Source organism: Scyliorhinus canicula, unplaced genomic scaffold (assembly GCF_902713615.1).
Source record: "Scyliorhinus canicula unplaced genomic scaffold, sScyCan1.1, whole genome shotgun sequence".
Taxonomy (NCBI): Eukaryota; Metazoa; Chordata; class Chondrichthyes; order Carcharhiniformes; family Scyliorhinidae; genus Scyliorhinus; species Scyliorhinus canicula.
Window position 1 is genome coordinate 4,849,661 of NW_024055500.1, and position 12,500 is coordinate 4,862,160.

At 55.7% G+C, this 12,500-nt stretch overlaps 1 protein-coding gene across 1 annotated transcript in view; it reads right to left on the reverse strand.

The window, feature by feature from the left end:
* Positions 1-2,398: 2,398 nt before the first annotated feature.
* The window catches only part of LOC119960434 (protein fantom-like), an 18,844-nt gene continuing 8,742 nt past the window's right edge, over positions 2,399-12,500 (reverse strand). The window contains exons 3-6 of the mRNA XM_038788156.1: positions 7,281-7,425; positions 6,542-6,798; positions 2,738-2,846; positions 2,399-2,546 (exon numbers count right to left, since the gene is read on the reverse strand). Coding sequence (XP_038644084.1) covers positions 2,414-2,546; positions 2,738-2,846; positions 6,542-6,798; positions 7,281-7,425 — 644 coding nt within the window. The 3' untranslated portion in view covers positions 2,399-2,413. The remainder of the gene's footprint in view (positions 2,547-2,737; positions 2,847-6,541; positions 6,799-7,280; positions 7,426-12,500) is intronic.

Here is a 12,500-nt window from a genome sequence, read left to right on the forward strand (position 1 = left end):
TACCCCGGTTAGACCCACACTGGGAGCACTGTGCACAGTTCCGGTCTCCATATCCCTCGGTTAGACCCACACTGGGAGCACTGTGCACAGTTCCGGTCTCCGTATCCCTCAGTTAGACCCACACTGGGAGCACTGTGCACAGTTCCGGTCTCCGTATCCCTCGGTTAGACCCACACTGGGAGCACCGTGCACAGTTCCGGTCTCCGTATCCCTCGGTTAGACGCACACTGGGAGCACTGTGCACAGTTCCTGTCTCCATACCCCTCGGTTAGACCACACTGGGAGCACTGTGCACAGTTCCGGTCTCCGTATCCCTCGGTTAGACCCACACTCGGAGCACTGTGCACAGTTCTGGTCTCTGTATCCCTCGGTTAGACCCACACTGGGAGCACTGTGCACAGTTCCGGTCTCCGTATCCCTCTGTTGGACCCACACTGGGAGCACTGTGCACAGTTCCGGTCTCCCTATCCCTCGGTTAGACCCACACTGGGAGCACTGTGCACAGTTCCGGTCTCCGTATCCCTCGGTTAGACCCACATTGGGAGCACTGTGCACAGTTCCGGTCTCCGTATGCCTTGGTTAGACCCACAGTGGGAGCACCGTGCACAGTTCCGGTCTCCGTATCCCTCGGTTAGACCCACAGTGGGAGCACCGTGCACAGTTCCGGTCTCCGTATCCCTCGGTTAGACCCACACTGGGAGCACTGTACACAGTTCCAGTCTCCGTATCCCTCGGTTAGACCCACACTGGGAGCACTGTGCACAGTTCCGGTCTCCGTATCCCTCGGTTAGACCCACAGTGGGAGCACCGTGCACAGTTCCGGTCTCCGTATCCCTCGGATAGACCACACTGGGAGCGCCGTGCACAGTTCCGGTCTCTGTATCCCTCGGTTAGACCCACACTGGGAGCACTGTGCACAGTTCCGGTCTCCGTATCCCTCGGTTAGACCCACACTGGGAGCACTGTGCACAGTTCCGGTCTCCATATCCCTCGGTTAGACCCACACTGGGAGCACTGTGCACAGTTCCGGTCTCCGTATCCCTCGGTTAGACCCACACTGGGAGCACTGTGCACAGTTCCGGTCTCCATATCCCTCGGTTAGACCCACACTGGGAGCACCGTGCACAGTTCCGGTCTCCGTATTCCTCGGTTAGACGCACACTGGGAGCACTGTGCACATTCCGGTCTCCGTATCCCTCGGTTAGACCCACACTGGGAACACTGTGCACAGTTCCGGTCTCCGTATCCCTCGGTTAGACCCACACTGGGAGCACCGTGCACAGTTCCGATCTCCGTATCCCTCGGTTAGACCCGCACTGGGAGCACCGTGCACAGTTCTGTCTCTGTATCCCTCAGTTAGACCCACACTGGGAGCACCGTGCACAGTTCCGGTCTCCGTATCCCTCGGTTAGACCCACACTGGGAGCAAAGTGCACAGTTCCGGTGTCCGTATCCCTCGGTTAGACCCACACTGGGAGCACCGTGCACAGTTCCGGTCTCCGTATCCCTCGGATAGACCACACTGGGAGCACTGTGCGCAGTTCCGGTCTCTGTATCCCTCGGTTAGACCCACACTGGGAGCACTGTGCACAGTTCCGGTCTCCGTATCCCTCGGTTGGACCCACACCGGGAGCACTGTGCACAGTTCCTGTCTCCGTATCCCTCGGTTAGACCCACACTGGGAGCACCGTGCACAGTTCCGGTCTCCGTATCCCTCGGTTAGACCCACACTGGGAGTACCGTGCACAGTTCCGGTCTCCGTATCCCTCGGTTAGACCCACACTGGGAGCACCGTGCACAGTTCCTGTCTCCCTATCCCTCGGTTAGACCCACACTGGGAGCACTGTGCACAGTTCCGGTCTCCGTATCCCTCGGTTAGACCCACACTGGGAGCACCGTGCACAGTTCCTGTCTCCCTATCCCTCGGTTAGACCCACACTGGGAGCACCGTGCACAGTTCCAGTCTCATTATGTGAGTGAGTGTGTGTGTGTGTGAGTGCGTCTGTGAGTCTGTGGGAGAGTGTGTGTGCGGGAGTGTGAATGTGTGTGTGAGTGTCAGAGTGTCAGAGTGTGTGTGTGCGCGCGTGGGGGTGGGGGGTTTGATCACGTTGGGAGTGTGAGCGTTTGTGTGTGTGAGAGTGACTGTGAGAGAGTGTGAGTGAGAGTATGAGTGTGAGTGTGAGTGTGAGTGTGAGTGTGAGTGTGAGTGTGAGTGTGAGTGTGAGTGTGAGTGTGAGTGTGAGTGTGAGTGAGTGTGAGCATGTGTGAGTGAGTGTTTGTGAGTCTGTATGTGTGTCAGAGAGTGTGAGTAAGTGCGAGTGTGCGTGAGAGTGAGCGAGTGTGTATGTGTGTGTGTGAGTGAGTGTGAGTGTGTCAGTGTGTGTGTGTGTGAGTGTGTGTGTCACTATCGGGGTTAATACCTCTGCTCCGCTGTCTGGAGTCTCCTCAATTCCAGTAAGGTTTCCTGATGCTGTTGGGATTTATCCCGGAGATCCTGATGGAGATTCCTCAGGGTGGGCTCCAGCTCCCTGCTGATAACAGATTCCCTGGAAAAGGGGAGGAGGGAGGAGGAGGTCAGTGCATTCGGCAGAGAGCAGAGCTGGACACTCATCACAACTCCCTCCGGAGTGACAGACCCTCCCCTCGGAGTGACCACTCACACCCCGCTCAGCCCCCTCAGAGTGAACACACTCCACCCTCAGAGTGACCACTCCCTCTATGCTTTCCCAATACTCACAGACGTCGAATTTCCCTCCAAGCTTCGTACAGGCGTTGGTCCTCAGAGCGAACGGGAGCCGTAGGCAAACCTCGGGTCGCTCGCTGCTCCTCATGGTGAAACCTTAACCCTACAGCACAGCGGAGAAAAGGCGCAGCATGGGGTTAGATACAGAGTAAAGCTCCCTCTACACTGTCCCCATCAAACACTCCCAGGACAGGTACAGCACGGGGTTAGATACAGAGTAAAGCTCCCTCTACACTGTCCCCATCAAACACTCCCAGGACAGGTACAGCACGGGGTTAGATACAGAGTAAAGCTCCCTCTACACTGTCCCCATCAAACACTCCCAGGACAGGTACAGCACGGGGTTAGATACAGAGTAAAGCTCCCTCTACACTGTCCCCATCAAACACACCCAGGACAGGTACAGCACGGGGTTAGATACAGAGTAAAGCTCCCTCTACACTGTCCCCATCAAACACTCCCAGGACAGGGACAGCACGGGGTTAGATACAGAGTAAAGCTCCCTCTACACTGTCCCCATCAAACACTCCCAGGACAGGTGCCGCACGGGGTTAGATACAGAGTAAAGCTCCCTCTACACTGTCCCCATCAAACACTCCCAGGACAGGGACAGCACGGGGTTAGATACAGAGTAAAGCTCCCTCTACACTGTCCCCATCAAACACTCCCAGGACAGGTACAGCACGGGGTTAGATACAGATTAAAGCTCCCTCTACACTGTCCCCATCAAACACTCCCAGGACAGGTACAGCACGGGGTTAGATACAGAGTAAAGCTCCCTCTACACTGTCCCCATCAAACACTCCCAGGACAGGTACAGCACGGGGTTAGATACAGAGTAAAGCTGCCTCTACACTGTCCCCATCAAACACCCAGGACAGGTACAGCACGGGGTTAGATACAGAGTAAAGCTCCCACTACACTGTCCCCATCAAACACTCCCAGGACAGGTACAGCACGGGGTTAGATACAGAGTAAAGCTCGCTCTACACTGTCCCCATCAAACACTCCCAGGGCAGGTACAGCACGGGGTTAGATACAGAGTAAAGCTCCCACTACACTGTCCCCATCAAACACTCCCAGGACAGGTACAGCACGGGGTTAGATACAGAGTAAAGCTCCCTCTGCACTGTCCCCATCAAAGACTCCCAGGACAGGTACAGCACGGGGTTAGATACAGAGTAAAGCTCCCTCTACACTGTCCCCATCAAACACTCCCAGGACAGGTACAGCACGGGGTTAGATACAGAGTAAAGCTCCCTCTACACTGTCCCCATCAAACACTCCCAGGATAGGTACAGCACGGGGTTAGATACAGAGTAAAGCTCCCTCTACACTGTCCCCATCAAACACTCCCAGGACAGGTACAGCATGGGGTTAGGTACAGAGTAAAGCTCCCTCTACACTGTCCCCATCAAACACTCCCAGGACAGGTACAGCACGGGGTTAGATACAGAGTAAAGCTCCCTCTACACTGTCCCCATCAAACACTCCCAGGACAGGTACAGCACGGGGTTAGATACAGAGTAAAGCTCCCTTTACACTGTCCCCATCAAACACTCCCAGGACAGGTACAGCACGGGGTTAGATACAGAGTAAAGCTCCCTCTCCGCTGTCCCCATCAAACAGTCCCAGGACAGGTACAGCACGTGGTTAGATACAGAGTAAAGCTCCCTCTACACTGTCCCCATCAAACACTCCCAGGACAGGTACAGCACGGGGTTAGATACAGAGTAAAGCTCCCTCTACACTGTCCCCATCAAACACTCCCAGGACAGGTACAGCACGGGGTTAGATACAGAGTAAAGCTCCCTCTACACTGTCCCCATCAAACACTCACAGGACAGGTACAGCACGGGGTTAGATACAGAGTAAAGCTCCCACTACACTGTCCCCATCAAACACTCCCAGGACAGGTACAGCACGGGGTTAGATACAGAGTAAAGCTCCCTCTGCACTGTCCCCATCAAACACTCCCAGGACAGGTACAGCACGGGGTTAGATACAGAGTAAAGCTCCCTCTACACTGTCCCCATCAAACACTCCCAGGATAGGTACAGCACGGGGTTAGATACAGAGTAAAGCTCCCTCTACACTGTCCCCATCAAACACTCCCAGGACAGGTACAGCATGGGGTTAGGTACAGAGTAAAGCTCCCTCTACACTGTCCCCATCAAACACTCCCAGGACAGGTACAGCACGGGGTTAGATACAGAGTAAAGCTCCCTCTACACTGTCCCCATCAAACACTCCCAGGACAGGTACAGCACGGGGTTAGATACAGAGTAAAGCTCCCTTTACACTGTCCCCATCAAACACTCCCAGGACAGGTACAGCACGGGGTTAGATACAGAGTAAAGCTCCCTCTCCGCTGTCCCCATCAAACAGTCCCAGGACAGGTACAGCACGTGGTTAGATACAGAGTAAAGCTCCCTCTACACTGTCCCCATCAAACACTCCCAGGACAGGTACAGCACGGGGTTAGATACAGAGTAATGCTCCCTCTACACTGTCCCCATCAAACACTCCCAGGACAGGTACAGCACGGGGTTAGATACAGAGTAAAGCTCCCTCTACACTGTCCCCATCAAACACTCACAGGACAGGTACAGCACGGGGTTAGATACAGAGTAAAGCTCCCACTACACTGTCCCCATCAAACACTCCCAGGACAGGTACAGCACGGGGTTAGATACAGAGTAAAGCTCCCTCTGCACTGTCCCCATCAAACACTCCCAGGACAGGTACAGCACGGGGTTAGATACAGAGTAAAGCTCCCTCTACACTGTCCCCATCAAACACTCCCAGGATAGGTGCAGCACGGGGTTAGATACAGAGTAAAGCTCCCTCTACACTGTCCCCATCAAACACTCCCAGGACAGGTACAGCACGGGGTTAGATACAGAGTAAAGCTGCCTCTACACTGTCCCCATCAAACACTCCCAGGACAGGTACAGCACGGGGTTAGATACAGAGTAAAGCTCCCTCTACACTGTCCCCATCAAACACTCACAGGACAGGTACAGCACGGGGTTAGATACAGAGTAAAGCTCCCACTACACTGTCCCCATCAAACACTCCCAGGACAGGTACAGCACGGGGTTAGATACAGAGTAAAGCTCCCTCTGCACTGTCCCCATCAAACACTCCCAGGACAGGTACAGCACGGGGTTAGATACAGAGTAAAGCTCCCTCTACACTGTTCCCATCAAACACTCCCAGGATAGGTACAGCACGGGGTTAGATACAGAGTAAAGCTCCCTCTACACTGTCCCCATCAAACACTCCCAGGACAGGTACAGCACGGGGTTAGATACAGAGTAAAGCTGCCTCTACACTGTCCACATCAAACACTCCCAGGACAGGTACAGCACGGGGTTAGATACAGAGTAAAGCTCCCTCTACACTGTCCCCATCAAACACTCCCAGGACAGGTACAGCACGGGGTTAGATACAGAGTAAAGCTCCCTCTACATTGTCCCCATCAAACACTCCCAGGACAGGTACAGCACGGGGTTAGGTACAGAGTAAAGCTCCCTCTACACTGTCCCCATCAAACACTCCCAGGACAGGTACAGCACGGGGTTAGATACAGAGTAAAGCTCCCTCTACACTGTCCCCATCAAACACTCCCAGGACAGGTACAGCACGGGGTTAGATACAGAGTAAAGCTCTCTCTACACTGTCCCCATCAAACACTCCCAGGACAGGTACAGCACGGGGTTAGATACAGAGTAAGGGCTGAGGTAGTGGGATTGAGGGTGGGTATTCCCGGGATTAGGGTTGGTTGCGTTCCACCTCTCCGGAGCTTCTCCACGTAGCCTCTGGTGTGTTCGGACTGGTCCTGTCGACACTCATCCCTGCCTCCTCTCTGTGCGTCCAGTGTCCTCGCGCTCCATGCGTGATGCGTCCTCACCCTGGCCCTCGCCCTATGCACTCCTTGCTGCGCGTGTTCCTCCCTCTCCCTGTACCGGACGGACTGCCCCCATGGGCGTTCCTCATCGCTCTCCGCCTTCGTGTGCCCGCTGCCCGCTCGCAGGAGTTTATTGGCCAACCTGTGGGTGAGAGAGGCGAAGAATCACGGAGTGAGTTCTGGTGAGCCGGAGGAGATTTATCGGCCCACCATGTTGGTGCTAGCTGCTCTTCGAGCGTCACTCCCTGCCACTTTGCAACATCTTAAACCCGTCCCCACCAACATCTACCTCTGCTAAACCCGTCACCATCTTGTCCACCTCAATCAGAAACCCACCCCCTCCAACCGAGCATGATCTCCGACCTCAGTTCTGCCACTGAAATCCCCCCCCCCCCTTAATCCCGGATTCATTCGGCAAAATCTCCCTTCGCACTTGCTCCAGGATCCTCTGATCCTTCCTCTGCCCTGGCAATGATAAGCTGATGCGATACTCGAGTTGGGACCTGTACAGAGACTCGAAGATTCGGAATAACTCCTTAGCTCATGCACCCAAAGACCGAGATGGTGGAAGCCCATCACATACTCTTCCGTGGGGACGGAATTCGGATGCACCGGGCCACGTACTGTTTGGCTTGGCTGTCCTGTCGATGGAGGTGTTCCTTCAGGAGACTGTTCTCCTCGAAGAGCTGGAGGAAGCGATCTTCGATTTCCTGGCGTTTCACCCGGCTCGTGTTCGGTCGAGGTCGCTCGTCTCGCAAGGCCGTGGGGTCTGAGGGGACGGAGGAATGTGAGGATTTCAGTGAGAGGACCCCGAACCCCGGACTGAGCAGCCAGTCCGAGCGCTCCCCCGCCAAACTCCACCATCTCTCTCACCAAACTCCACCCTCTCTCTCACCAAACTCCACCCTCTCTCACCAAAACTCCGCCCTCTCTCTCCAAACTCCACCCACTCTCCCTCGCCAAACTCCACCCTCTCTCTCACCAAAACTCCACCCTCTCTCTCACCAAACTCCACCCTCTCTCACCAAAACTCCGCCCTCTCTCTCCAAACTCCACCCACTCTCCCTCGCCAAACTCCACCATCTCTCACCAAACTCCACCCTCTCTCTCACCAAAACTCCACCCTCTCTCTCACCAAATTCCACCCTCTCACCAAATTCCACCCTCTCTCTCACCAAATTCCACCCTCTCTCTCACCAAACTCCACCCTCTCTCTCACCAAACTCCACCCTCTCTCTCACCAAACTCCACCCTCTCTCACCAAAACTCCGCCCTCTCTCACCAAACTCCGCCCTCTCTCTCCAAATTCCACCCAGTCTCTCTCACCAAACTCCACCCTCTCTCTCACCAAACTCCACCCTCTCTCTCACCAAACTCCACCCTCTCTCTCACCAAACTCCACCCTCTCTCTCACCAAACTCCACCCTCTCTCTCACCAAACTCCACCCTCTCTCACCAAAACTCCGCCCTCTCTCACTAAACTCCGCCCTCTCTCTCCAAATTCCACCCTGTCTCTCTCACCAAACTCCACCCTCTCTCTCACCAAACTCCACCCTCTCTCTCACCGAACTCCACCATCTCTCTCACCAAAACTCCACCCTCTCTCTAACCAAACTCCACCCTCTCTCACCAAACTCCACCCTCTCTCTCACCAAACTCCACCCTCTCTCACCAAATTCCACCCTCTCTCTCACCAAAACTCCACCCTCTCTCTCATCAAATTCAACCCCCTCTCTCACCAAACTCCACCCTCTCTCACCAAACTCCACCCTCTCTCTCACCAAACTCCACCCTCTCTCACCAAACTCCACCCTCTCTCTCACCAAACTCCACCCTCTCTCTCACCAAACTCCACCCTCTCTCTCACCAAACTCCACCCTCTCTCTCACCAAATTCCACCCTCTCTCTCACCAAAACTCCACCCTCTCTCTCATCAAATTCAACCCCCTCTCTCACCAAACTCCACCCTCTCTCACCAAACTCCACCCTCTCTCTCACCAAACTCCACCCTCTCTCACCAAACTCCACCCTCTCTCTCACCAAACTCCACCCTCTCTCTCACCAAACTCCACCCTCTCTCTCACCAAACTCCACCCTCTCTCTCACCAAATTCCACCCTCTCTCTCATCAAAACTCCACCCTCTCTCTCATCAAATTCAACCCTCTCTCTCACCAAACTCCACACTCTCTCACCAAACTCCACCCTCTCTCTCACCAAACTCCGCCCTCTCTCAGCAAACTCCACCCTCTCTCTCACCAAACTCCACCCTCTCTCTCACCAAACTCCACCCTCTCTCTCACCAAACTCCACCCTCTCTCTCACCAAACTCCACCCTCTCTCTCACCAAACTCCACCCTCTCTCACCAAAACTCCGCACTCTCTCACCAAACTCCGCCCTCTCTCTCCAAATTCCACCCAGTCTCTCTCACCAAACTCCACCCTCTCTCTCACCAAACTCCACCCTCTCTCTCACTGAACTCCACCATCTCTCTCACCAAAACTTCACCCTCTCTCTAACCAAACTCCACCCTCTCTCTCACCAAACTCCACCCTCTCTCACCAAAACTCCGCCCTCTCTCACCAAACTCCGCCCTCTCTCACCAAATTCCACCCAGTCTCTCTCACCAAACTCCACCCTCTCTCTCACCGAACTCCACCATCTTTCTCACCAAAACTCCACCCTCTCTCTAACCAAACTCCACCCTCTCTCTCACCAAACTCCACCCTCTCTCTCACCAAACTCCACCCTCTCTCTCACCAAACTCCACCCTCTCTCTCACCAAACTCCACCCTCTCTCTCACCAAACTCCACCCTCTCTCTCACCAAAACTCCACCCTCTCTCTCACCAAACTCCACCGCCCTCTCTCACCAAACTACACCCTCTCACCAAACTCCACCCTCTCTCAGCAAACTCTACCCTCTCTCAGCAAACTCCACCCTCTCTCAGCAAACTCCACCCTCACTCTCACCAAACTCCACCCTCTCTCAGCAAACTCCACCCCCTCTCAGCAAACTCCACCCCCTCTCAGCAAACTCCACCCTCTCTCTCACCAAACTCCACCCTCTCTCTCACCAAACTCCACCCTCTCTCTCACCAAACTCCACCCTCTCTCTCACCAAACTCCACCCTTTCTCTCACCAAACTCCACCCTCTCTCTCTCACCAAACTCCACCACTCGCTCTCTCCAAACTCCACCCCCCTCTCTCACCAAACTCCACCCTCTCTCAGCAAACTCCACCCTCTCTCTCACCAAACTCCACCCTCTCTCTCACCAAACTCCACCCTCTCTCTCTCACCAAACTCCACCACCCTCTCTCAGCAAACTCCACCCTCTCTCTCACCAAACTCCGCCCTCCCTCACCAAACTCCACCCCCCTCTCTCACCAAACTCCATCCTCTCTCACCAAACTCCATCCTCTCTCAACAAACTCCACCCTCTCTCTCACCAAACTCCACCCTCTCTCTCACTAAACCCTTCCCTCTCTCACCAAACTCCACCCTCTCTCACCAAACTCCACCCTCTCTCACCAAACTCTGCCACCCTCTCTCTCACCAAACGCTGAAAAAAACCCTCGCCAACTCCTAAACCTGAGACGTTGCCCAATCGGTGAGGTCGTTCATTCCGCAAGCAGACAGATGCCTCAGAACACCACAACCTGGCCTGTGCTTACTCTCAACCGGCCAAGGGTCAGTACTGAGGGAGTGCCGCACTGTCAGTGGGTCAGTACTGAGGGATCGCCGCACTGTCAGAGGGTCAGTACTGAGGGAGTGCTGCACTGTCAGAGGGTCAGTTCTGAGGGAGTGCCGCACTGTCAGAGGGTCAGTACTGAGGGAGTGCCGCACTGTCAGAGGGTCAGTACTGAGGGAGTGCCGCACTGTCAGATGGTCAGTACTGAGGGAGTGCCGCACTGTCAGAGGGTCAGTACTGAGGGAGTGCCGCACTGTCAGAGGGTCAGTACTGAGGGAGTGCTGCACTGTCAGAGGGTCAGTACTGAGGGAGCGCCGCACTGTCAGAGGGTCAGTACTGAGGGAGCGCCGCACTGTCAGAGGGTCAGTACTGAAGGAGTGCTGCACTGTCAGAGGGTCAGTACTGAGGGAGTGCTGCACTGTCAGAGGGTCAGTACTGAGGGAGTGTCACACTGTCAGAGGGTCAGTACTGAGGGAGTGCCGCACTGTCAGAGGGTCAGTACTGAGTGAGTGCCGCACTGTCAGAGGGTCAGTGCTGAGGGAGCGCTGCACTGGCAGAGGGTCAGTACTGAGGGAGTGCTGCACTGTCAGAGGGTCAGTACTGAGGGAGTGCCACACTGTCAGAGGGTCAGTACTGAGGGAGTGCTGCACTGTCAGAGGGTCAGAACTGAGGGAGCGCCGCACTGTCAGAGGGTCAGTACTGAGGGAGTGCCGCAGTGTCAGAGGGTCAGTACTGAGGGAGCGCCGCACTGTCAGAGGGTGTACTGAGGGAGTGCCGCACTGTCAGAGGGTCAGTACTGAGGGAGTGCCGCACTGTCAGAGGGTCAGTACTGAGGGAGTGCCGCACTGTCAGAGGGTCAGTACTGAGGGAGCGCTGCACTGTCAGAGGGTCAGTACTGAGGGAGCGCCGCACTGTCAGAGGGTCAGTACTGAGGGAGTGCCGCACTGTCAGAGGGTCAGTACTGAGGCAGCGCCGCACTGTCAGAGGGTCAGTACTGAGGGAGCGCCGCACTGTCAGAGGGTCAGTACTGAGGGAGTGCCGCACTGTCAGAGGGTCAGTACTGAGGGAGTGCTGCACTGTCAGAGGGTCAGTACTGAGGGAGCGCCGCACTGTCAGAGGGTCAGTACTGAGGGAGCGCCGCACTGTCAGAGGGTCAGTACTGAGGGAGCGCCGCACTGTCAGAGGGTCAGTACTGAGGGAGTGCTGCACTGTCAGAGGGTCAGTACTGAGGGAGTGCTGCACTGTCAGAGGGTCAGTACTGAGGGAGTGCCGCACCGTCAGAGGGTCAGTACTGAGGGAGTGCCACACTGTCAGAGGGTCAGTACTGAGGGAGCGCCGCACTGTCAGAGGGTCAGTACTGAGGGAGCGCCGCACTGTCAGAGGGTCAGTACTGAGGGAGTGCCGCACTGTCAGAGGGTCAATACTGAGGGAATGCTGCACTGTCAGAGGGTCAGTACTGAGGGAGGGCCGCACTGTCAGAAGGTCAGTACTGAGGGAGTGCTGCACTGTCAGAGGGTCAGTACTGAGGGAGTGCCGCACTGTCAGAGGGTCAGTACTGAGGGAGTGCCGCACTGTCAGAGGGTCAGTACTGAGGGAGTGCCGCACTGTCAGAGGGTCAGTACTGAGGGAGTGCCGCATTGTCAGAGGGTCAGTACTGAGGGAGTGCCGCACTGTCAGAGGGTCAGTACTGAGGGAGTGCTGCACTGTCAGAGGGTCAGTACTGAGGGAGCGCCGCACTGTCAGAGGGTCAGTACTGAGGGAGTGCTGCACTGTCAGAGGGTCAGTACTGAGGGAGTGCCGCACTATCAGAGGGTCAGTACTGAGGGAGTGCCGCACTGTCAGAGGGTCAGTACTGAGGGAGTGCCGCACTGTCAGAGGGTCAGTACTGAGGGAGCGCCGCACTGTCAGAGGGTCAGTACTGAGGGAGTGCCGCACTGTCAGAGGGTCAGTACTGAGGGAGCGCTGCACTGTCAGAGGGTCAGTACTGAGGGAGCGCCGCACTGTCAGACGGTCAGTACTGAGGGAGTGCCTCACTGTCAGAGGGTCAGTACTGAGGGAGTGCTGCACTGTCAGAGGGTCAGTACTGAGGGAGCGCTGCACTGTCAGAGGGTCGGTACTGAGGGAGTGCCGCACTGTCAGAGGGTCAGTATTGA